General features: G+C 26.5%; 5 protein-coding genes across 5 annotated transcripts; 3 read left to right on the top strand and 2 right to left on the bottom strand.

The window, feature by feature from the left end:
- Positions 1-2,569: 2,569 nt before the first annotated feature.
- Positions 2,570-4,042, top strand: OCT59_003444 (uncharacterized protein; the record flags this gene model as incomplete). The annotated part of the gene is made up of 1 exon (XM_025331959.2): positions 2,570-4,042. One exon carries the CDS (start codon positions 2,570-2,572, stop codon positions 4,040-4,042), a length of 1,473 nt encoding a protein of 490 aa, XP_025179577.1.
- A 268-nt stretch (positions 4,043-4,310) lies between these two features.
- OCT59_003443 (uncharacterized protein) lies at positions 4,311-4,550 on the bottom strand (the record flags this gene model as incomplete). Its single annotated transcript, XM_066145617.1, has 1 exon — positions 4,311-4,550. The coding sequence occupies one exon, from the start codon at positions 4,548-4,550 to the stop codon at positions 4,311-4,313; it is 240 nt and encodes a 79-aa protein (XP_065996321.1).
- Positions 4,551-15,895: 11,345 nt separating this feature from the next.
- OCT59_003442 (uncharacterized protein) lies at positions 15,896-16,177 on the top strand (the record flags this gene model as incomplete). The annotated part of the gene is made up of 1 exon (XM_066145616.1): positions 15,896-16,177. One exon carries the CDS (start codon positions 15,896-15,898, stop codon positions 16,175-16,177), a length of 282 nt encoding a protein of 93 aa, XP_065996320.1.
- Positions 16,178-21,413: 5,236 nt separating this feature from the next.
- OCT59_003441 (uncharacterized protein) lies at positions 21,414-22,983 on the top strand (the record flags this gene model as incomplete). Its single annotated transcript, XM_066145615.1, has 6 exons — positions 21,414-21,818; positions 21,902-22,012; positions 22,103-22,153; positions 22,239-22,290; positions 22,369-22,563; positions 22,646-22,983. 6 exons carry the CDS (start codon positions 21,414-21,416, stop codon positions 22,981-22,983), a joined length of 1,152 nt encoding a protein of 383 aa, XP_065996319.1.
- A 2,769-nt stretch (positions 22,984-25,752) lies between these two features.
- OCT59_003440 (uncharacterized protein) lies at positions 25,753-26,871 on the bottom strand (the record flags this gene model as incomplete). Its single annotated transcript, XM_066145614.1, has 4 exons — positions 25,753-26,141; positions 26,541-26,652; positions 26,738-26,754; positions 26,820-26,871. 4 exons carry the CDS (start codon positions 26,869-26,871, stop codon positions 25,753-25,755), a joined length of 570 nt encoding a protein of 189 aa, XP_065996318.1.
- Between the last annotated feature and the right edge of the window lie 716 nt (positions 26,872-27,587).

Here is a 27,587-nt window from a genome sequence, read left to right as displayed (position 1 = left end):
ATATAAACGTATTTTTACAGGATTTTTAATATCAGATGTCAATAATACGTGCTATACTTATTAAAAACCCTGCGTACAGCTAATTGCCCAAGAACATAACCAAAAAATATTCGATAACATAACTTTGTACTACTAATCTAAAAATAGTGGATATATTGATAAAATAGACCGCAATAGAATATTATTTTCAACAGTTCTCACCTTAATTTTTTTAGTATTTTGCGTTATTTCGCCTCGAAATGTATATTCTTGAAAAACCCGCAAAAATTTTTCTAAGATATATGTTGTACAAAATAAATCTGTACTCTGTAGTGCTGATCAAATATATAATGCTGGCCCAAATTAAAAATCCTATCTGGAGTCTTATTATAAATTTGGTCGATCAGCAATGAAATTAAAAGTTGCGAATATATAAAATGGAAATTACCGACTCCTATTATTTGACGACATTCGTTAATCGACAAGATTTTTCAATTGCTTTCTATTACTAGCTAGTCAAAAGAATTTCAAATATATTATTATTGTTTATACTATTTTTTATTTTTTTAAAAAAATCATTTCTAACGTGACAATAAATCGGTAGTGTAATATTCCTCTCATATAAATTATAAGCAGATTGAATGGCGCCGGTCAAAAGTACGTTAGTGAAAAAAGATGTGTTGCAATGTGTCTGGATTTCAGAATGCTTACTTTAATATTAGATTATCTTTTATTCAATATTTATTATTTATATGTTAAAACCGAGAATTTCTGATGATATTATAGTTTTAAAAGTATGAGTCATCAACAACTAAGTATTCATCTTTATACGATAAGAAAAATTCTTATTAATAAGAAGTTGGTTAAATTAAAATTTAAGTTATTGAAACCCAAAATCTATTCTGAAATTATGTAATTATGCAAAACTTCATGAAAAAAAACCCCATATAAAATTGGTCGGACAAGATTGTCTGATTATAGTAATAGTTATTTATTTATTTATTTATTTATTTCTAAAAGAGTAGTAAATGTTATCTGTTACAAAAGATATGCGAAAAAAATCACAGGGAAATCTAACAAGTAGAAGTACATTATTCATTCCACCAAAAGCAAAACCTCACCCTTCGAACTGAACTATACTAGTAATAAAACTATGCTACTACTAGCACTAAAAAACCATACGAGAATAATAAAACTACAAAAAAAAGAAAAAAAGAAAACTAGTCCGATGGGTATATATATTAGAAAGTAAAATAGATCCAAATTATAATGAGAATAAAAAGAAATAGATGATAAATCAACATCCAAAGATGATAGCCAAGGCAGATTATGTCTAAAATTTGACGATGTTAAATAGATCCATAATATAGAGTTGTCAAGCGCTCGTCGTGAATCATTAAAGGGGTGGCGATAGCCACGTTCTATAATGGAGTTATTAAGATTTCGGTCGTGATGCGTACGTTTTCGTGTAGTGTCGTTAGGATGTGTACGTTAATAATCACGGAATGAAGATTTGGTGATGTTAAGACGTTTTTTGGTCTCTTTCCACATAATGGAGCGTTCTTTCCCTTCGTAAATGTCTTTGTGAAGGTCGTATAAAAAGTTGATTGATAACTTTTTCATACGAGATTTACCTATACCAACAGCTTTGAAAGGATAAATAATCTCTTTAGGGATTAAATTTAAGAGTGAGCAATGTAAATGTAGATTATCCGTGATATTCGTTAAAGTACGTTCGGTCCAATTAAATATAGCGCAAATTTGATAGCATCTTCGTATAAAGTAGAATATCGGTCGGAGTTGTTGACAATAATAATTTTGTAGGTGTCGTGAAAGTTTTTGAAAATGGGGCGAAGTATGTCGAGAATCTTAGAACATGTCCATAGATGTTGGTTATCTTCAAAATCGTTGTTACAAAAAAAACATGAGGTAAAACCTTTCAATAAATCAGGATAGTTTCTAAATAAGATATCTAACGTGGGTAGTGAGTGTGTAGAACATTTTATTTTCCAACTGGTAAATCTAAGTTGTATGCTTGTAGGTCGATCAAAAGGATTATGTTTGATCCAAAGTTGTGAAAATTCCCAATCTATAGTATAGTCGAGGGCGTATCGCTTAATGATCGATAACGAGCGATGAGAAATGTGAGATTCTAATATACGGTAATTCAAAGATTTTTTTAAAGTTTTTCTGATGTCTCGATCAATGATGAAATTGTCGTTGAAAGAAAGATAACAATGTTGGTCAGGAATTCCTTTCGGAAAAATAGACATAGGAGGTTAATATCACGTCCTAATTTTCTAGGTTGTCCGTAAAAGCGTCTTATAGTAATAGATAAATTAGATAAATTACCAAAAAATATGGAAATGGGGTCATGTTCGTTTACGTGACCATAAGCCAATCGTAATGCCTGGCTATTTGTAGTGACCAATCAAGGTACGTGTATTTCACGTGATCGAACGCGACTTTAGACATCCCAAAAATGGTGATCGGTGTCGTTAAATCTATAAATAATGATCAACTTAGAATTCTACTTCGTGATGACTCTCCTAAAAAAATCTCAAATAAAAAAAAATAAATGACTGTAAAAATGTCAAAACTTAACGATGATATTTTTTTCTTAATTTTACAAGAACTAATAAATGATAGAAAATCACTATATTCTTGCTTATCCGTTAATAAACTTTTGTGTGAACTGGTAGTCTCAATCTTATGGAGAGATCCGTATAAATATTTACGTTCAAGAGATATTGAAGAAAGATTAAAAAGAGGAACATTATTTGAGAGAATTATTCTTTTTCATTTACCAGAATCATCAAGAAATCATTTAATAAGCAAGGGCATCAATATTATTCCAGAACAACGACAAAAACTTTTATTTGATTATATCAAATATTGTCAATATATTTGCTATGGTAAATATTTTCATGAATCGCATAATTTAACCGATTCTCAATATGCAATTTTAAATCAAGAAATTATTAAACTTTTTATCAGTAAATGTTATGCTATAAAGCGTTTGAGTACTATGGTCAGCGAATATCCAATATATACATTCCCAGGAGCAAATGTTAGTCTCTCAAAACTCAAAGAATTACAATGTATGTCATGTAGTGAATTATCATTTTATTATGGATTGGCACAGATATGCAGATCAATAGAAAAAATTTCTCTAATGTTATTTGAAAGCAATTCTGGGATTGCACATTTAATTGAAATGCAAACCCGAATTAAATATTTATGCGTTTATGTTGATGATAATGATTATGGATTTAAAGATAAAAATGAAAGTAAAAAGGAACAAGTGAGTGGAGAGAACAAACACAAAAGAATCTTTCAAGCTTTGGTGAAACATGCTGATTCAATTCTTTATTTTATGTTATGGATTGATAGATCTTTTCCCTTTTGTCTTTTTCCACAATTAATAAATTTAGAAACTTTGAAATTGATTAATGATCTTGGCGTTGAACAAAGATTATTTGAGAAGCAATTAGAAATGGCATCTTTTCCTAATCTTCAAGTACTTGAATTAACTAGTATCTCACTTTCTATAGCTACGAAGATTATTGAGAATACTAATGGGAATCTTTGGAAGGTTAAAATTGAAAGCAGTGATTTTAACAATACAATAATATATATACGAGCAATAATTAACTATTGTCCGAATATTGAATATGTTTCATTGTTCATAAATAATCAGAATCTAGATGAACTGAAAAGGCTTTTAATTAGTTGTCAGCGATTAGAAGGAATAGAATTACTAATAAAAATGGCAGAGAATGTAAGGTTTATGAGTGAAAAGTTCTTTTATATATTGGTTAGTTTAGCACCAACTAGTTTATATAAAATCCAAATCGATTTAAGAATTTTCTCCTTAAAAACTTTAGATCTATTTTTTATTAATTGGAGAGGTAGAAAATTTCTGCATTTATATCCTTTGATAACTTGGAGAAGTACTTCTGATTCACTTAAAAAATATGAAATAGAAGGAATTATCAAATATTGTATGGATAATAGTTTTTGGTATATTGAAAAATATGAAGAAATTGAATGGGAAGATTAATAATGACGAAATAATTCTATTTTTACATTAGCCACAACAATAAAGCTTTTAAAATAATGAACTTTTTTTTTCTTATGATATTATAGTGTAGCATTGGCGAAATAATGTATACCACATCCTCAAATAAATTTTTACTTTGCCCTTTATTTTAAAAACTTTTAAGTGACCAATAAACTCATTTTAAAAAATTGCTATTGTTTAGTAGCCCGTGTCAATATGCTGAATATGTAATGCATGGTTCTATTTAATTTCTTATATTCAACAATTTTTATATACACCTTTTATACGCTATACTAAATTCTTCTAGTAATGACAGGACGAAAGTTATACTCGGGTAACTACTATTCAATGGATGTGAATTAAGTTTTGCAACGCTCCCGCCAGCACATAATACAACGTTCCAGAATTCACTAACTTTTAAAATATTTAAATGATGCTGTGAAGGAGTAAATGCGGATGATTGATCTTGTAATATAGTTATGATATGATACAAAATATCTTCGCTCATCCTAAAAAAAATTATAATAAATCGGTTTCATATTTTTAAATTAAGGAGCACTTCTTTTTAAAGAAAAAAATTATTAAACTTACGAGTTCGGAACCTTTAAAATCTCGCCTTTGTGAAAGCAATTACAAATATATTGTGTTTTGTTAAATTTAATACGCAGATCATTTTATACAATGCTTCGCTTCGGTATAATTATAATAACTTCAATAGTTAATTCAGTTTAAAAAATATTTTTAATTTATTCGGTCTAAATGCAACTTGAAATTTATTACTATTTTAGATTACAATAATAAAAATATGACAACTAAAATTATTTATAAAGGCAACTTTATTCAGTTCTTTTGTTAATGTTCAAATATTTTTTTTGTGATCATAATATTGCATCTAGGGCTTCAATTGAGACTATTTCCGATAGTATGGAAGATACGAAATATGATAAACTTTATGTTGGCATCTTTCCAACCCCTTGTAAAGTGAGAAACTATTACTTAATATATATCATTTTATTGCACTTGGAGGAAACTATGAGATTGCTTGGACTATCTATAAAGGCCTAATCCAACTTATCCAAGTCAGATTGCAAATTAGTTGAAGAACTTAGAGTAACGAAAGATTATAAGAAGAAAAAATATCATATTCTCAAGCTTCAACTGTTGTTTCAGGAACTTCTAATTATATGATCATCAAAGGAAATTTCGGTTTAGCTATTTCTAGTTCCGTCTGGTAAATCCATAGGGAGCGTTCTTAATATTAAATAATAATAGTTATTAGGGTGCTGTCAGATATTACCTAATATTTTAGGGGGAGGAGAGGAGGGGGGGTAACTAAAGATCTTGGTTACATACAATATTATATAAGGAATTATATATATAACATATCTTACCTGGGGGGGTAAGCTCTTATATTAAAGTGATATTAGGTAATATCTGACAGTGCCCTTATTAATCAGAATAATTCTTGATTATTCAATTACATCATTTAAGAATTGCTTTGTTTATCCTTCTCTTGTTAAAACAAAATTTTAATAATATCTGTTATTATTTATTTACTATAAAAATTTCATGAGTTGTTATTTAGACGTATTTGCTTTTTATAAAATATGTACGATAGTAAAGTTAGTTAAAGATTATTTAAATATTATTTTTATTAAAAAATCACTTTAAAGTAAAACAAATGAAGTTTCTTATAATTATGGTAAAATGAATGAATGAAACATGGTTTGTATTTGGAAACCATAATGTAATGATATTGATGTAACATAGAACAAGATTTCGCTAATAAAGAAAGAATTGCAAAAATAGACTTGGTTAATCTCTACGAGACATGAAGATAAAGTAGTAGCAAATGAAAAAACATAATAATTTAACTAGCCAGGTATAGAGAGTATATTCTACTAGAAGTATTGTCAGAAGGAAAGTTTATGAAGAAAGTAGAGATATATTTCTTTAGTTTTCTTTGGTTGTTCCTTCGCACTTTGGAAAGCTTGAATGACCTTCCTTATGTAAATACCTCGCTCCTTGCTTCGTGAAGAAAACAGTCGGAAAAGAATAGAAGTACACGTAATTTTAAGGTCTTGTATAAACACCTATGCCTGAGGCATCTAGGACCTCGCAATCATGTTGACCTTTAGGGCCTTAAAACTGATTGGTAAATATAAGCCATATATTCCGTGTTTTCTTATTCCATGTCATTACCACGAATGTATCATATTCACAAAATTTATTGCCTCAAAACATGGAAATTACCTTAATTGCTTACTGAGATTCTTCCATAAATGTATCATATATTTACGAATTACAGGGAAGTTTCAGTGACCGATAGACGGTTTGACAACAATCATTTCACCGTAAACACATGACGTGATGTATAAACATAATGGCCGGAGTTATACTGTAATGTGGGCCAGGTGATTAATTGTTACATCTTGTATTGTCGTGAAATAAATAGTGAATCATATTATTTTATACTATTTCGGTAATATGTACTTGTATAAAAATGTATAATTCTATTTCGATTTTTGTGAAAATTAATCATCAGTTATGCAAGTTAACATCAACTCGATTATTATTATTATTAAGATAGGTAACGTTATTGCTCAATTTCCTAATATTATAATAAGATACCAATTTGAAACATAGTAAAAAAAAACTATCATATGAAACAAGATCTCTATATAAAACATTTGTCATCATAATGACTACAAAATTGCAATTTTGACCAAGTATGTGTAAGAATAAAAGTATATAAATGAACGATTCACAAGCCAAACAGATTGCATATTAAATATTTTGCAGTTTTGCAGTGTTTCCATATTATTTCCATATTAAGCAGTTTCCATATTAAGCAACATGTCAGAACCTGAAAATCTTGGTAAAGTAATTTTTGATTTGTGATTAAGAAACAATTTTGACTTTTGCACCAAACATTTTTAATACTAATTCTCTCTTTCATTAGACTTAAACAAATTGAATCTCACCCGTACTTACACTCCAGAGGAACTTGAACAAATTAACAAATATCTTAAAGTTCGTACTAATTTTGAAGATGGAAGGCTAATCTCTCTTCCTCAAACTCCAATTGCTCATGAGGCTGTTGTACATGAGATTTCCAGACAACTTGGTAACTGGAATATTGATACCTGCCAAAATGGTGTTGTTACTACATCTCAAGGGGCTTTTAATTTTAGTACCACTGCTCCAAGAAAAATCCGAGCACCACACGTTGCTTTTACGTCTGCAGATACTTACAACTCACTTAATGCAAAACAACTTTGGACTTTGCATGGCCGACCTTTTACTCCCATATTTGTTGCTGAGGTTGTAAATAGTACAAGTGATCAAATACTTAATGAAGTTGATAATAGATTCAAAAATGATTACTTTGCAATGGGTACGTCTGTAGAGCTAGGATGGTTAATTGATCCAAAGAGACGCATGATTTGTACTTATAAGAAGAATAATAATGAAATTATTCGTAATAATTGTAAATGGGAAGATTTAGATGGGGGTGACACTTTACCAGGTTTTACTTTAAACATATCAATAATTGAAAATATTGTTTCACAGGTATATGTTTGTTTTTATTGCTTTTATGTTGCAAAGTTCTATCTTTTTATTTACATTTAATTTTTTTTTTTTCATAGGAATGTAATGAAATTGAAGATAAATGCCCTTATTGTGATAAACATTTTTTTCAAGTTTTTGCTATGTTAAAACATATAGCAAGAGTACATATTGTTGTTAAATAATAATCATAGACGATAATTTTTGAAATTGTATAACTTTTAAAACCATGTTTTTTATTAATATCCAAAGATGCCTTTATTATGATTCACATTTTACTCAGTTTTTGCTATGGTAAAACAAACATATTATTGTTAAATAATATAATTTTTAAAATTGTAAAACTTTTAAAACCATACGTTTTTTATTAATATCCAATTTATCAATAAACTTATATAATTACATCCCTATAAAAAATCTATGTACGGAAATGATACGTTTTGTATACATTTTATACGTGGTTTTTTAAATTCCGTATCACAATTCCGTATATTTCATAAGTAATTTATTTTTGAAGATTTTTTAAAAAATTAATGTATACGGAATGAAAATTGTGTATACGGAATTTATACTGAATTTTTAAACTTAATAATTATCATTATTCCGTATTTCCATTCCCGTACCATAACATGTGACCACGTGATTGTTTATTGTTATGATCTGTAATACGTTTTTTATTTATTTAGATCACCGATCTTTTTTTTATTATCTTTTATCCCACTTCTTTTTTATTCCACTTCGTGCTTTTGTTTTAAAAAAAAATAATTTTTTTTTCTTATAGATTCCACTTCATTCCCTCTTTTTATAATATTTTTTTTATATCACTTCGTCCCCTTTGGTTTTTTTTTAAAAAAAATTTTTTCTCATTTATTTCCATCTCGTTGTTTTTGTCTTCCCCCTTTTTAGAAGTGTTTTAAAAAAAATTTTTTTTATAATTTTTATTTTTTATTTTTTATTTTTTTTGTAGGATTTTTTGGTTTCCCTCTTTTTTTTTGTAGGGTGGTTTGATTTCTTTTCTTGTAGGACGACGTGTAGGACGCTAGGACTTCTTCCTTTTTTATGACACTGAGCTTCTTTTTCATAGGAACGTTGCCTCTTGGAGACCCAGACTTTCTGTATGTATTAAATAGAAGGAGTTAATATATTAATTAGAAATGTAGTAACATTTCTTCTTTTTTTTAGGTTGCCGGACTTTTGGAGACTTAGACGAGCCTGGGATACTGTAGGTACTATATAGGAAGGAGTTTGAGTAAAAGTAATTAATATTCTTTTAATACATTTTTTTTATTTTGTTTTTCAGGTCGTTAGACTCTTGGAAAGTGGAAACTTGGACGAACCTGGACTTAGATCTAATTAATATAAGGGAAGTTAGGCTTTTAAATTGGGGTTTTCATTTGTATCAAAGAAATATATTATTATTTCTTTTTTGTATATTTTTGTAAGAACAGCTTTTTTCTTAGGACTACTTCAAATATCTTATAGATACGTTGGTATGCATGGTATTTTTATTTTAATAAAGATTTTTGGGAGGGAATGGACTTTTCATATTTGTATTTTACTTTATTTGTATTTTATTTAATAAAGTACTAGTAAACAATAGTGTAAATTCAGTGACTAAATCATTATAAATTTGCGACTAAACCATGTAAATTCAGTAACCAAATAAGTGTAAATTCCGTGATAAAATCGTGCAAATGATACGTTTTTGTGATACGGAATTGCATTTTTCCGTATCCTCTCATGATACGTTATTTTTAAGGAAAAAAAATCTTATAAAAACTTTATAAAAAACGTATCCAGTTTTTTTATAGGGCATGATTATTCTCATATATTATATTTTTGAAAGTATTGACATATAACAAAACCCTCTCCTTCATTATTATAATTATGAGCATCATTTTTTTCTTTCGCAAAATTGTGGAATTACGATTTTAAGTTACTCTTAAGTTTTTAGGGAACGATACATATACAGATTTACTTTTAGTAGTAAATGATAAATTAAAAAACAATCAAAAATTTTATTATTATTTTTTTTTTCCATCGGAAATTGGTGCTAAAAATGGTCATTAATTACGCCGAAAATGATCAAACGATTTTTTTATAATAACAGATTTTATTAATTAAATTAATTGTTTTTTTATTAATTTTAAATTTTATTAATTAAAATTAATTATTTTTTTTATTATTTATATTTAATACAGAGAGAGAGCATATCACTTATTTTCACATGGTTAATGGGTGATTGGTTAAAAAATTTTGTAGCAAAATTTTATTTGCCGATCACCGATCACATGCCCACGTATATAGTATTATTGTCGTACGACCTGACCATAACAAAAGTTTTTATTACAGCTGATTTCATATTGTAATAATAAATATTATACAGTATATAACTATTATTTCTATCGAACCAGCTCTATTATGTTTATGTTATTATAAAACAATATAATATGGTTCATCGTGATTTTCATACGGGAATTATGCTGCCATTTAAGTATTACTTATCTCCTGGCTAATTAGGAGGTCTTTCAGCGGTAAAATTTTACTATTCCAATTAGCCAAGAGATAATTGATTTATCCCCTGCCATTTACACAATAGCAAGTGTTTTATAGTATATCGTGAGTATAATATAGTATATTTTATAGTATATTTTATTGTTGAATCTTATTTTTCTTTCGCTTGGTTTTTTTTTTCCATTTTAAAAGATTTTTAAAAAATAATTAATTTTAGAAAGTTTCGGAACCATTACTATTACACTTGAAAAATAGTTTTTAAATGCAAATCTTTCCGAATTACTCAAATTTTCAAATCAGTCCTAGTATAATCAATAGTTAATTTTTACGAAAAATTCCTAGAAACGGATAAACAAATACATATAAAATTTGCTACCCAGTAGGTATAACTAATCGTGTAAATGGTGCCGATCAGGGGATAATAATGGCGACCCCTGTGTCGGGATAACGAATTGTCGAAAATTTGACAATGAACTTTCGGGATTTATGTTTGTCATGTGTTAGTCGGAATTTGGGATTTTGACCAGACGTCTAAACCACGTTCTCACAGCAGTACACTCATTTGCAAGATGTGTTGACGGAATAATGAATTGTCGGGAATTTGATAATGAACTTTCGGGATTTATGTTTGTCAGAATTGTGTTAGTCGGGCAAGCGAAATTTGAGATTTTGGCCAGACACCTAAACCACATTCTCATGTGTTGATAAACGCTCATGAAAATAGGTTACCAGCGGTCAGCTGAACACATTGTTCCTAGTAATATCAGTAATATTTAAAGCTATTCATATTGATGATGATTAAAATTAATAAAATTAATAGATGGATCTGATATATACATATGTGTAAAGATAGGATACATTGTTGTGCCATTCATATGGATATTTTACGGAGTAAACAAAAATGGTAACAGAATAACTAAATTTTTCTGACGATCCTAATAAGATATCACGTGTTGATGCTCCTCAGAGGACGAGTTTCCTGTTTATTATATTGAAAAAAGTATGAACATCTTACTGTTAAAATACATTTCCTTCAATCTCCACTTTTTAAATGATTTTACTTTACCGGTAGTAAAAATAAAGTAATTATTTCGATTAATATTAATTTTGTGGAAATTCATAAATTTATATTTATAAAGCATTTCCATGTAAAAAAAAAAACAAACTAAAAAAAAAATATTGCTTACCAAGACATATATATCAAACAGCTTCATAATTTTTATTACTCAGGTTGTACCACGAAATTTAATGTGACTTATCGTTAAATCCTTTTTAAAATATTAATTTGTTATTAAAAAAAAGATCTGCATTTGAAGGAAGATTAACACATGCAAAGATCAATTTTATACAATTTGACGATCACACATCTTGAATCAAATTAGTTCAATTTAGTAAAAATAATGGATTGTTATTTTTAGGTATTAAAATTTCACCATCCTCAGGTCTCATTGGTTCTCCAATAATTGAAATTTACTAAAGGATATAAAAATACCTGAAAAAAGAAGCTGAACAAAGTAAACAAAAAAAGTATACCGTGGCGCAACAGCGTCTACAAAAAAAAAATCAATTAAAATCAAACATTAAGCTAATCCTAAGTTAATTGAAAAAAAAATAAAATGATTTTTAAACTATTTGAGAATTTTGGAATTTATGATTGCATTTTATTCTTAACAGCAATGTTAATGACATATGTGGCATATTATTATTACAAATATTTTACTCGTATCAATTCTTTACCTGGTCCATTCCCATTCCCGTTCGTTGGTAATTTGCCTCAAATTTTGTGGTTTAAAGGAAATATCATAACGTTTTATGATTATTGTTACGAGAAATATGGTGGCATATACGAGTTTTATAGTGTAAATATGCGATCTATAATTTTATGTCGAGAAAAATACCTTGAAAACATTTTATCAAAAAATACACATGCAATGAAATATCCAAAATGCGAAGGAACAGAAGAATTGGGGCTTTACGGAAAAGGATTAACGTTCAATAATAATTATAAATCATGGATGTTTAATAATCATTTTTTTAATCAAGCTATTTTGTCACCAAAATTTACTAATGAAGCTATTAAACAGACAAACAAACTTTTCAATGAATTAGAAAGTTATTGGATTAAGTTATTCCTTAAGGAAGAAATTATTAGAGAACATAAAAATAAATTGGATTTTTCTGAATGGGTTTATCATTACACAAATGATTTTATTATTAAATTGTTAACTGGTAAAAGATCTTATTCAATGGCAGCTTATTTTGATACTCTTAGTGACGAAAAAACTGATTATCCATCAGCAATAGTTGAAGATTCTGTGAGATTATTTGAAGCATTACGTAGATTAGTTATGGGATATTCAGTGTTTTTCGTAGTTCCTTCTTTTATACGACATAATGTTCCATTTGTTAGAAAGAAAGCAGATGAAATAAAACAAACCTTCAATTATGTTAATCAAAGATTGGATGAATTGATTAAGAATCGAAGACAAGAAATTGAATATACACCATTGAATGAATCTTTATCGTATGATATGTTGACATCGATGATTATCAAAAATACAATTCGTGATAATAATTATATCGAAACTGGTGAAGCCATGAGATCTATGACTGATGCTGAAATTTGCCTTAGTATACAAGAAGCAATTAGTGGTGGAACTTTTAAAGTAAGTAAATCTTTTTAAGGAAATTTTTATTATACATTACTTTAATCATTGAAATGCAATGTACTTTAACTTGAAATTAATTTAAATACTCATTTTTTATTTCAAATATAGACTGGAAATTTACTCTCATTCATTGTTTATTATATTGTATGTAATCCAGATGTAAAAAAGAAAATGCTAAAAGAAATTGATAATGTATTCCAAGGTGATAAAAGGCGACCAATTACTAAAGATGATTTTTATAGTTTAAATTATTGTGAAGCAATTGTAAAGGAAACAGCTCGCATTATTCCAGTAGTACATTCATTTACAAGATATATTGATAAACCTAATAAAACGGGGGAATATCATTGGCCAGCTGACTCATTGTTTCTAATTTATTCTAAAGCTATTCATAATAATGATGAATATTGGGAAGAACCTAATAAATTTAACCCTGATAGGTGGATGGTTGAAAATTTTGAGCCAAAGAAGAATTCTTTTCTTATGTTTGGTGGAGGATTAAGATTATGTCCAGGAAGAAAGTTATCAATGACTGGAATAGTTTGTTTAATGGCTTTAATGTTTAGAAAATATGAAATTAATTTAGTGGATATGAATAATCCTATTAAAATTACCAGTGACGGCAGTATAATTAAATGTCTCAACTTAATAGTTGAAATTAGACCAAGAAATTGATTTTCTTGTATTATAGCTGCTGGTGACGAATTATTGTTTGAAATTAAACCAAGAAATTTAAGAAATTTACTCTCTCACTATATTTAAGGAAGTACTATATGTATTTATATATTTGATAAGGAATAGATAGATGTATCGGTTTAAGACCAACGGATATCCTCCAAAAATCAAATTTAAGTGATTTAAGCGTAAAATAAGCAATAATCTCTATGTTTATATTATTTATTATTAAGTCGATAAAAAAAATTAAGATATATTTAATAAGTTTATCAAAATTTGTCTGTTTTACAGAAATTAAAATGTTATTTCAATATTTCTAATTTTTTTTTTTTTAACATGATAAATTTGAGAATAAAAATGTTGATGCAAATTGGATACCGGATGATGTAGTCATCTAATTTTTTTAAAAAAATTTTAAAATTCAAATTCGCAATTTTTTTTTTTTTGTGAAGTATCGGAAAAGAAAATTTTTAATGATTCATAAAACAGATCAACGATTATGAAGAGAATTTATTTTTTCTAAAGTTTTATTCTTAATGAGAAATAACATCCCCACTGCTATTTAAAAATGTTAGATTTAGTCAATTTAATGAAGTCAAATGATGTAAAAAGAATGAAAAATCAGGGAATATCTTATAAATAATAACCACAAAGATATAGGCGTAAAAAAGGCTTTACGAATATCGAATATCAGCTTACTATTGCTGTAGATGAAATCTATCAAAAAAATCATATAATTATTAATTATTACAATAAGGATATAAAAAATAATATTGATGATTTATTTAATGAAAATGTAACAAGTAAATTACTGACAGTCCATCTATTAAAAACTAGGTGTACCGAATATTTCCGATTTTACCGAAAACTTTCAGAAATTTTGATGTTTAAAAATCATGTTTGTTTAAATTATTCCCTCCCCTCCCCCCCTCAAATTTTTCAGCCAGAAAGAACGTTAAACTAATTATTAGTTTGGAATGGCCTAATGTGATATACCTTTTAAAACAAAATTCACATCAACATATTATTGCTTAAATACTTGAAATACTTCATAATTTTATATTGTAAATTTTGATGGAATACGTATAAGTCCAACTACTATTGGAATTAGGACAGTATAAACTTCCCGGACTGGGCCCTTGATAATTATAGCAATGAAATATGAGATCACGGATCATTTTTCAAACTGCGCCTTAAAAATATAAATTGTAATTCATACCAATACGTAAAAGGACAATAAACTTTTCCGCACTTTGTAACAAATAGGGGTAGATATGGTTACGGTACATTTCGCCGAAAGCCACTTCGCCGAAAGGACGTTTCGCCGAAAAATAGGGCCAACAATATGCAGACAGATCAGAGATTATTTTTCGGCGAAATGGCTTTCGGCAAAATGTCCGATACCGGTAGATATGTACATGTAGATCATCATTACACAATGTACAAAGTATTCCTCACATAACTTCTATATATGTGTACGCTAATTAAGTAATTCATTATTTTAAGAATTTGAAAACTGTATATCGAATTTTCAATACAGTATTCATAAACAAAAATGGAACTAATAAACGTAAATCAAGAAAATTCTTTTAACCCAACACCAAAATTAAAATCTAGTCCCGTACCGATTTGTTTTTGTTTCATTTAATATTGAAGATAATAATTGTGAAAGATACACGGAGACGTCATATATCAAGCAACCTGGTTTTATAATCCTAATGATAATTTAATTGTCATTTTAAAAAGATTTAAAAATCTTTAATATGCTAAAAATATTTTTTGAAAGAGGTAAATACTAAAAAAATTCGTATTTTTTTATTTAATGTTTTCAAAATATTTTAATTTTAATCTTGAAACAAGTTTTACTGGATAAAATTAAATGTTTCAAAAAAAAAATATATAATAATAATACTTATGTTATATTATATTATATATAGTATATATCACATTATTCATATTATTACGATAAATATTATTTAAAATCATCTATTATTGCCGATGAATCTATAGAATTTATAAATTGTTTTCTTTGTTAAAGAGGTTTATTCCATGTAAAGTTTCTAAAACTAAGAAAATAATAAAATATTTTTGTAGAACGTTAGCGGAAACAATATAATATATATATTTATTTAACCAAACACAATATTAAAATTTTTTATAGACCGTGGAAAATAGGAGAACAACATCTGTTTTATTAATAAGGAAACCTATTACGTATTTATTAAATGGGGAAGGGGGGATAATATGTTACAGTTAAATAAAATCATATAATTTATTAAAAATCTAATAAGGGTATTAATTGACATGATCAACAAAATGTCTCTAACCTTATAGGTTCTCCGGTACCACCTTAGACGCTATAAAATGTCAATTTGTGCGTCAACTATCAACTCAAATTTCGTTCCTATTTTTTTTATTAAAAATCATGACTTTGTTATCCACTGAATGTTCTAGAAACATACTCTATTTTCTTGATAAGAGAGAAAAACAATTTTATTCCCAGGACAAGCATATGATCATTAATTCCCTTTACAATAAGATTGAATTATCAAATAGGATTCAAAAGTTTATTGATGCAATATATCATATGATTATTAGAAAAAGTACAACCTTTCAGGAATTTGAAGTAAATGCAACACAGAAAAATTTTGTTGACTTACCTAAAGGTTCCGCTTTTACAAATTATGAACCTGGATTAGATCTTTAACAATATTTAATTTAGATTTAATAACTGATGATGAAAAACATCAGAATACCATTAGGGGGAATGTCCTGTCAGGAGATGGTTCATAAGCAAATGGTGTATTCGCAAAACAACATTTAGATATCATCAAATTACAACCTTTATAGAAAATATATTAATTAAAGTTTCTAATTTGGAATTAGAATTTCGAAAAGAAACTTTAAAAGAGTTAGTAATTGATAGTATAGATTTTCAACAATTTGTTTTATCATTCATAGAACATCTTGAATTTTTATATTGTGAAGGATTTGATCATTGTAAAGATTTATTTAAGAATAAATTATATCTTAAAGAATTTAAACTATGGTATTGTAATATGGAGATGTTGGTTGAGTTGTCTATGTAGTGTGTCATGGATCTAATTTTGGAAACTTGATAGAGTTCATTAGTTAGCAACTTGGCCGATAATTTAATATTTGTTGAATGTTTATACTTTGATTTTAATGTTGATTTACAAAGCTTTATATATAATTTATTATCTCAATTCATAATTAATTTATATTCTTTTCATCTCTCTTCTGTTTTTATATATAGATTTAATTAGTTATTTTAAATAAATTTTAATAAATTCATAATTCTTTGCAATTAAGAAGTATGGATACAATTTGATAATTCTTTTTGATTTTGTGAAATTATGCATATTTGTATTAATGTATATTCTTATTATCAGTTATAAATAATATGCTATATTGTCACAATAAATATGTATACATGCACAGTTATATTATTATACATTTTATTAAACTAACTAATTCAAGATTAGAGGCTAATGAACTGGCCAGAATTATGGACAGTTATGTAACAAAAAAAAAGCTGACCATGCTTTATTTATTGAATTTGTAAATTATTGTATATTTATAATGAAATTGATTTATTCAAAAAACTTTAAAATTGGCAATTTAAAATATAAAGCCGTTATTAAGTTAAAACAAATTGGTTTTTCATATCAAAATTTACTTTAATTTGACCGGATTTTTTTATTTTTAAGAACAAAATTTTTTCATCATCTGATTTTTGATTTGTTTTACTGTGTTAGGGTTGTTTATTAATTAGTATTTTGACGTGAGAAATCATTTTATAAAATATTTATATGGATACAAGACTTTGTTGCAAATTTTAGTTTATCACGCCCTATAAGAAATATGTATACGGAAAGGATACGTTTTGTATACATTTTATGTACGTTTTTATAGATTCCGTATACAAATTCCGTATATTTAATAAGCAATTCATTTTTGAACATTTTTTAAAAAACTAATGTATACGAAATGTATATGGAAAAAATTAATCATGCGGAATGTATACAAACTTAAGATAATTTTACCCATCATAACACGAGATCACGTGATTGTTTATTGATTTGTTATGATACGTTTTTTGTTTTTTATATAAACCCTTACTTTGATGAGTTTGATCTTCTGATCTTCCTTTCTGTCTTTCCTTTCCTTTCTCTTATCTCTTGTCTTATTTTTGTTATTTTTTCTAAAATTTTCTTCTTTCTTCATCACCCCCCTTTAAAAAAAAAAAATTTTTTTTTCGTACCTCACTTCAAAAAAATTTTTTTGATTTTATTCTTTTATTCCCACTCTTCTTTTTTCTTTCTATTTCTATTTCCTCTTTATAAAAAATTTTTTATTTTTCTAACTTTGACGTCCTCCCTTTAAAAAAAAATTTTTTTTAACTTTCCTAACTTCGTTACCCCTCTTTTTAAAAAAATATTTTTTTTGATTTATTCTTTATTCTTTATTTCCCCCTTTTTTTATTTATATTTATCTCTTTTTTTATTTCATAGACCAGCAGATTTTTTTTTGTGAGAAGATTCAGTTTTCTTTTTTCTTTTTTGTAGATCAGTTTGGGAGTTCCTTTTTGTAGGATGGTTCAGGATTTTTTTCTTTTTTTAGGTCAGTTCAAATTTTCTTTTTTTTTTGTAAGTTGGGTTCAGATTCTTTTTTTTTTGTAGGTTGTTTCAGTTTGTTGCTTCAGAGTCTTCTTTTTTTGTAGATCAGTTTTGGATTTATTTTGTTGTTTTGGTTTCTTTTTCATCAGACGCTTTATAATACTTTTCTTTTATGTAGGTCAGACATTTTGGAGTTCTCTTTCTTTTTTGTAGGAATGCTAACCTTTGGTGACTTTGATGATTGCAGATACTATATTAGGGGGGTTTTGTTTCCAATTAAGTTAGATGTTCTTATGTTTCTTTTTTTTTGTTTTTTAGTTGTTTGACTCCAAATGAACCTGAACTTATAGATAATTTTGGTTGCAATAGGTGGTTTTAATAAGGAGGGATTTTTCATAATGTATTTGTATTTTATTTATTTTTTATTTTTTATTTAATTTAATAAAGTAAAATTAGATTTATGAAAATACAATTATATTAAACTGTAATACAAATAGTAAATTCAGTGACCAAGTCGTATAAATTTCGTGATAAAATCAGTGATCAAATCATGTAAATTCCATATGAATCCCGTGCAAATTCCGTATCCAAACCATATTTTTAGTGATACGGAATTGTGCATTTTTCTGTATCCTATTATGATACGTTATTTCTAAGGAAAAAAATCGTATAAAACTTTATAAAAAACGTATCCAATTTTTTTATAGGGACGCAATATAACTTTAAGCAATTTTATTGGTTTAACATAAAAAAAAATAATAAAAATTTGGAATTCCCGTTCCGCCAGGATGAGAACCAATTTTTTCACCTAGAATCTTCCTTGTAAAAATGCATTATCGTTATGTTAACATTCTCCCTATCAATATAAATCTCTTAATAAAAGTATTAACTTTAATTTGATTGAAATGATTTTCAATGTTATGAACAACAAAATGACTACCACTGTACAATATCTATATTATCGTACGGCTAATGCAGATCATGCTCAAATAAACTTGATATTGCACGCAAATAAACTATCGATATTCAATATTGTATGCAAATAAACTATTGATATCAATATTGTACGATAATAAAAATATCGTTCCGTTTTTTATATTCCATTTTTTTTTTGTAAAATGGAATTAATAACCTTATATCATGGAATTTATCGATTTATTTACATTTTCCGTGAATGGATCCGTGAAAGGCTCACCTTTACAGAGTTTTTACAGAAATAACGGATAAAATTTTTTATAGGAAAGAGAATTATCATCATCTGTAAATACACCAAATTCGATGACTTACATGACTCTTTTGTTAGTTATTGTATCATTTGTATTTGAAAATCTAGTAGTTTGGAACTTAAAGTTTATAATGGCATAATATGAATTATTTTTTGTCTGATTTTTCAGAAATTACTTTAATTTCATTTAAGAAAAATTCTAGAGTTATGGTGATAATTAGAATATAAATAAATATGTAAAATTTATAAATTGAAATGAAATAAAAAAGTTTCAACTAAACCTAACTAAAGAACAGATTGATCAAACACGGTTTGAAAACAAGATTGATTTTTTATTTTTATTTTCTCAAAGTGAACAAAGTTACAGTAACGAACAAAGATTGTTCAAACTAGTGAGCTAGCTAGTTTTAGACTAAACTATATCAAACTCGGATAAAACCAGTTTGGATCAAATTTCATAACATCCCTAGTTATATTATTAATAAAGATGATAAATAGTTAATAATGCTTGGAGGAATAATGTATCAGCTTATTGAGAGGGCTTTTAAATCATTTATACTGAGAGAACTTTTTTCAGACGGCCATTGGTAATATTATATTTGATTTTATATTCATATACTGTACCCAATAAAGATTCATTTGTTGATTTAGCCAGTACAGCAGTGTCAATATATTGAATCGGAACATTGATGCACAGTATTATTAGATTATTGTAACAAAACTTTTATGCATAATCATATAATCAATATAATAGTGAGTCACTTTATATGAAAGCCAATCCTAAAATTTATTTGATCATTAAATTTTTTAATATAAAAAGTTAATATAATCAAAGAATCAAGTTTATGTATAGTAATTCGTGGTGCATGACAATTTTTCTTAGGCTATAATTATACATGGTTACACTATTATTGATTAAACAATAACTAAAAAATCTACCCATCCAAAATATTAATTACAATCTCCTTTCTTCACTTTTGGCCTCTGAAAATATGTAAGTTAAAAAAACATGTTAAATGCTGAAATATAATAATAATTAAGTGAAATTAGTGATCGTCAGTTCAATTTACTTTTTCGGAAATTTGTGTAACGTCATGTGACATAACAGAATTAACGAACCCGTTCGCAAATGTCGTTTGAAAGTCTGCTTCAAACCGGGGTTTGGAACCAGTCCTATCGGTCAGGCTCACTCCGACTTGGTTTAGCTCGCAGAACTGAAGCTGAACCAACAGAGTCGTTTCTATCCCTATAGGGAAGATAAAGAAGAGAATGAGGGAGGAAAGTTTTCGTTTCTATAAAAGAACTTTAATAGTAATGAAAATTTGCAAAGGTCTTAAACTAAAAACAAATTTACAGTATATTATTTTAACATAAATGGATTACAGCATGCAAAAAAATCTCTAAGAAAATACCGGAATAAATTTAAAATTCCGGATTTGCTTCAAAAAGAAAGGATATTCACTTACTAATAAAATTTCCCAGAAATCTAATATGCCATATCCAAAAAAAATTCTGGAATTTAAAAATTTTTCCGGTTTTACAAGGAATCCTTCGACAAATTTAGAAGTATTACTTATCTCCTGGCTAATTAGGAATAAGTAAAATTTTACTAGGATTGGATAAATGATCGGCCTTCTGCCGTAAAATTTTTATTATTCCAATTAGCCAGGAGATAATAGATTTTATACGCTGAGACCAATGATTGATTGCAGATCATATAGATCATATACAGATATGAAACCTAATTTATACAGGCTAAATAATTCGCCAATTTACTGTTTCATATTCGTAACACAACACGATATGTTTTTATTACATTTAGTTTCTCCATTTTGTCCTCACCTATTTCCCTATTTTCGTCATATCGTATTACGCCCTATATTGTATTTTGATTTTTCCTTTATATCTAGTAGTGTGGTGACTTATTATTAAGGTTGCGCGGAATCTTTTAGCATTGTTTGCGTCATTAATTTATACTTTATCGCATAAAAAATTTTTTTCACTGTTGTGGTCTTGTAGCATATTACCAAATGAATTTGTTCTTTTAAACATAATGTATTTGTGAAATTTTTAATCAAATGTCTCGATATTCTATATTATTTTTTGTATTTTTTTCACAATTAATTATTACTAGTTCTTATACACTTGTTGGGCGTAAGGGGCACACCGCAAGTTATATGGACAATAAAATTTATTTTCTTGGTGGAGCAATAGAAAACTATTTTGAAACCAATGATTTTTTTTATTTAGACGTTTCAAAACCTTTTAATTTGGATTCTACTTTACCAATAGTCGATTTAAGTAACGATGCTCGTAAAATTCATCCTCATAGTAGTAGTGGGGTATCAACTATATGTGGTCCTAACAATGATACGATCTTTCTAATCTGTGGAGTTTCTAAAGATAGTTTTTTTTATAGATTTATTAATAACAAAGAGTGGGTACCGGTTATAAGTTTCGATAATGTTCAATGGTCATCAGCCGTCTGTAATAAAAATGGATCATATATATATATATATGATGGTAGTGTTATTCATGATGAGATTACTATTATGGATATTTCCAGCTGGAATATTTTCTTTTGCCTGATTTGAATATACCGAATTATCTTGCTCCGGCGATCTTATTACCAGATGGAAGAATTGCTTATATCGGCAAAAGAATAGATGATTTGTGGGTTAATGTACGGTTTATTTTGATTGATTGTTTTATCATTATTAGATAAGTAATTATTTTAATTGGCTGTATGTTTATTATATTAACGCAGTTTCGGAATATTTACATATATGATACCATTAATGGAACATGGATAAATATGGTAAATAATTTTGTAAAGAGGAAGGGTATTTATGCCAATTATTTATTCTCTGCTATTTAATGCACAAAATTTGTTATATTATTAGAGTACAAGTGGAATTGAACCATCATCTAGAGCTTTACACACAGCGGTCTTAAGTATATATCAATTTTAAAAAATACATATATTAGATTAAATAAAGTATTTTTAATAAAATGGGTTAAATAATTTTCTAGCACAAGATGATCTTATTATCATTTATGGGGGAGTAGACTCTCAATTCTTACCTGTTCCCGATCAAATATCAGTTTTAGATACCAAAGTAGACTCTTTTACATGGTCCGTTCCTAATATCGATCCTGTACCTAGCTCTGCACCATTCCGTGATCATACGGCTACTATTGTTGGAAATTATATGATTATTGCATTTGGTATGAATTTTATATTGATGAAATCTTGCTTTTACTTAAATTAAGTTTACTTAATTTTTCTTCAAATTATTATATTGTTTAGGAGAATACCGTAATACTACTAATGATATTTTTAGTGATCAAATTCATATGATTGACGTGAGCGAAAAAAATAATTACATGTGGGTTAAAAGTTTTACTCCAAATAATACCTATACAAGTAATACAACAACTGAATCAACAAGTACAATTGAACCAGCAAGCGCAACTAAATCAGCAAATGCAACTAAATCACCTGGAGAAGGTCTTGCAGCAATAATAGGTGGAACAACTGGTGGTATTGCAACTGTAATAATTATTATATCTGTTAGTTACTTATTATATCGTAGAAAGAGAACTGTTATATATGCTCCCCAAGCTAAACATGCAATTAATTGTTAAGTTTTATAGAGTGTTAGATGGCGATAAAATACACATATAAAATGATTATTGAAAAAAAAGTTACTATTTAATTAAAAAAATATATGGGAAGTCTTCAGATTTGAAATAAAAAAAGCAATAATTCTAAAAATTTAACCGATATCGTTAAAATAATCCTAACGATATTGATCATTTGATATTTATTACGATATTATAATTAATATAATTAATTGTCCGGAGCGAAGCGAATGAAAAAAAAATCGATCACGTGAGTTTCTCTGTCCGCCACGTGATCGTCACCCAATGAAATCGGCAAATTTTAGTTTTTCGTTCCGGACTTACAACGGTTCCCGTTTCCTAGTATAATATCGGTAAAGATATCAAATAATATCGTTAATAATATCATTTTTTTAGGACATCATTTTGATATCATTTTAATATCGTAAAGATCCTATAAAAAATTTTTGTCGGATACACACCAATTTTTTCCTGAATTTATGAAAATACTCCGATTATACTGATAACATTCCGATTATATTTCAAAAGTTTTTTGGGAAATACTCTGAAAAAATTTTGAAGATAATCCGATTTTGTATTCAAATTGATTATATTCCGATTATTTAAAATATTTTTATTAACAATATATTTCAATAAGGTGTAACCTTCTCTATCGACTCAATTAGTAACGATAATGATCAGCAATTAGGTTCCTAAAACACTTTTTACTTTTTTATTAAACTCTTCTTCATTTTTCTTTTCCTTCCCTTCGTCCTCTTTCCCCTTCCTTTGTCCTTTCCCTACCATTCCCTTTTCTTCGTCTTTCTTTCCCCTTTCCCACTTCGTACTTTCTGTTGAAAAAAAATTCCTAAACGAAACTTTTTAGGCCGTTTTTTCAGTCTTCTTGAACGCGAAATTTTGTTAAGTTTTTCAAATTTAAAAATTTTTATTTATTTTATTTCAACGAACTTTACTAACAGTTTGTCTTTTTTCTTTTTAATTATTCACTTAACTAAATGTTTTATTAATGTTTCATCTTTTCTCTTTTTAATGGGATGGCCTTGAACAATTCCTTTCTCTAAATGCAAACCATTTCTAAATGCACATTTTTTCAAAGTTTCACTATGGTTCCAATGGAGGTGCACTTAAAGAGAGTTGACCGTATTATGTATGAGGTGGTGATAGTGAAGGCATTCTAACCTTAATGCTTCCTTAATTACCAGATTTTGCGGGCCACAGTACCCCATGCACAGTACCCTACAAAATAGAACTCCCATTTTCTACCGATTTTATTATTTAAAATAATTAATAAATACCTAGGTATTACGCATGATAAATACCCAAATATTATATAAGTTTTATACATATCTACTAATAATAAAAACTCACGGGTATAAGGTCAAAACCTCTGAAATCTGTATCATACCCGGGGTACTATGGCCCCCGTTATACGGTATATATTTATATAAAAACAAGCAATTTATGAAATATTTCGTTTAATATCAAATGTCTTTCTGCAATAATTCATTTATTCTTATTATTTTTAATGGTATAATTGGATAAATAAAACAGTATAGGACTAGATTATAATCATTGTAGTACAATCCCTATGAAAAAAAATTTCTTTAAAATATACTTAAAATGTACTTAAATATTTTAAAATATATCTAAAATGTACTTAAAATTTTTAAATGTACTTATAATATACTTAAAATTGCAATTTTAAGTATATTTTAAGTATATTTTAAAATGTTAAGTATATTTTAGGTATATTTTAAAATATATAAGTATATTTTAAGTATATTTTAAAAAATACATAAGTATATTTTAAGTACATTTTAAAGAATTTTTTTTTTATAGGGCAAATAAATTATTATTTGTGTTCGTCGTCCCTATAAAAGATTTTATCCATTATTTCTGTAAAAACTCCATAAAAATGAGCCTCTTACGGATCTACTCACAAAAAATGTAGATAAATTCCATGATATAAGGTTATTAATTCAGGAAATATGAGTCTTTTACGGAAAAAAGATGGAATATAAAAAACGGATCAACTTTTTTACAGAAATAATGTTGTATTATTGAACATAATAATTATTATATTATAGTAATGTAATTTGTATTCATAAAACTCTTGAATTTTAGAGACATTAAACATTCTATATGGTTTTTTTAGTAAAGTTAAAAAATTCTATGTAGAAGATAATTTTTATTATAAAAATCAACTCATATGAATCAAACATCTGTTTATATTATTATATGTGAATTTATTATTGGTATTATTAGCTCTTGAAATGAATATATTTATTTAATTTTACACAATGAAAATAATTTTATATGCTTTATATTATATTTAAATAAATGAAAAGGTATAAAAAAAAGATTTATTTAAATTACAAACTAAGAAATTTGTAAAATATTTACTACTCTAATCCTAATGTTTTAAATAATTCTAAAAAGAGAATACATATATTTAATATTTGGATGAAATATATATAAAAAAAAGGAATTATTCAAATTACAAACTAAGAATCTTGTAAAATATTTTGCTACTCTAGCCTTAGTATTTAAATAAATCTAAAAAGAATAAAATAAAGAACAATTTTAAATGCATGACATCAAATATTACAAAAAAAAAAACTAATATCTTTTTAAAACTCAAATAATTAGTTTAATTTTCATTTGTTTTAATATCTAAATATTAAATGAATAAAATTAATCTCATGTAAATAATTTGTAAATTAATTTATTTTATATCATATTGGCTATATTATATATACTTCACATACCTAATTACTTCAAATTAACCATAAATTCATTCAAATCTTCACTTACAAGCATTTCACTCACTTGTACACTAGCTTGTGAATTTTTACTTTCAAGAATTTCATTCAATTTTTTACTATTAAAATCAAGTAAGCGACTTGTACAACATGCTTGTGGATGAGATTCAGTAGTAAGATTGTTATACCCAATTGGTGCATTTATAAATTTCATAATCTTGCATTTTAATTCTTCATTAATGTCTTCAAGTTTCTTATCATAAGGAAGAAAAATCCATTCTCCAATAATATTTAAGACTTCTTTAGAAGATGGTCTTTTTAACGGATCTCCATCCCAACATTTTTTCATCAAATCAACATAGCATTGTGGGGTATTTTCAATAATTTCAGGACGCTCACCTTCACAAATACTTAAACTAAGTTTAAAATCATGTGCTCTGTCATTAAACGGTGGTACTCCAGATGTAAATTCCCACATAATCATAGAAAAACTGTATACATCACTAGCTGGAGTATAAGATTTGCCTCTTAATACTTCAGGTGCCATAAATGGTACAACACCATAAATACTATGTTCCTTCAATAATGATTTTACAGGTTGACATAATCCTAAATCACAAACATAAAGTTTATCCTCACTTTTATCTTCATGATTTAAAATATTTCCATCATGAAAATCACAATGAATAAGATGTTGTTCATGTATATCACTAAGTCCGGTAATAATTTCATACAACATATATAATTTTTGTTTCCAATTATAGTTGATTACTCTTATTAAATTTTCTCTTAAATTACCTTTGCTTGCATAATCCATTACTACCATATATTTTAAAGTATCTGGATTTTCTGTAAATCCATAAAAATTAATAATATCATATGAGTTTAAAAAACTTACATGACACTTCCACTATAAATAATAAAATATATATAAATATATTAGTATAGATAAAATTATAATTTATATTAAAAAATAAATAATAAACTTTTCATACCTCATTTAAAAATTCATCTAAATTTTCATTTAAATTATTATGACATTTAAGAATTACTTCTTTATTACCACTATTATTTAACCAAATAGCTTTATATATAACACCAAATCCTCCTTTACTAAAATATTCAACATTTTTAAATTTATTATAAGGAATCCATCTTAAATTTTTTTCATAAATAAATTCATCTATAGTTGTATTTCCACTTTTTCCAAATCTATGAATTTAAACAATTAAATATTAATAAAGTATATATTAAAATTTATGCTAAAATTTAAAATTAAAATTAAAAACACTTACTCTAAAATTCAAATAGAAATTTAATATAATATAAGTCTTAGTTTTTTGTATAAATATATATAAAAACCTATAATTCACAAACTTACCAACTAAAGTAAAAGATAATTATTTAAATAAAGAATTTAGTTAACAAACAAATATTATATATATAATATAATAATAGAAACAATAAATAACTTACAATCTATATCATTAGATGATTTTTATAAATAAAGAATTTTGTTAAATTAAATTATATGCAAATATTATATAAATATATATAAATATGTAATTTAAATAACTTACTATCTATATTATTAAATAATTTTTAAAATAAAGAATTTAATTAGTTTAAATTATAAGTCAATGAATTAAATAAATTAACTTACTCTCTATATTATTAAATGATTTTTAAATAAAGAAATTAGTTAGTTTAAATTATATATAATTATCACAATAAGTAATAATAGAATTAAATAAATAACTTACTCTCTATATTATTAAATAATTTTTTAAATAAAGAATTTAGTTAGTTGCAAGTATTATAATAAAAATTGAATAAATAACTTAT

This window comes from Rhizophagus irregularis, chromosome 11 (assembly GCF_026210795.1).
Source record: "Rhizophagus irregularis chromosome 11, complete sequence".
Lineage (NCBI taxonomy): Eukaryota > Fungi > Glomeromycota > Glomeromycetes > Glomerales > Glomeraceae > Rhizophagus > Rhizophagus irregularis.
The sequence above is the reverse complement of the archived record's forward strand: the minus strand, read 5'-3'. Positions and strand labels throughout refer to the sequence as shown.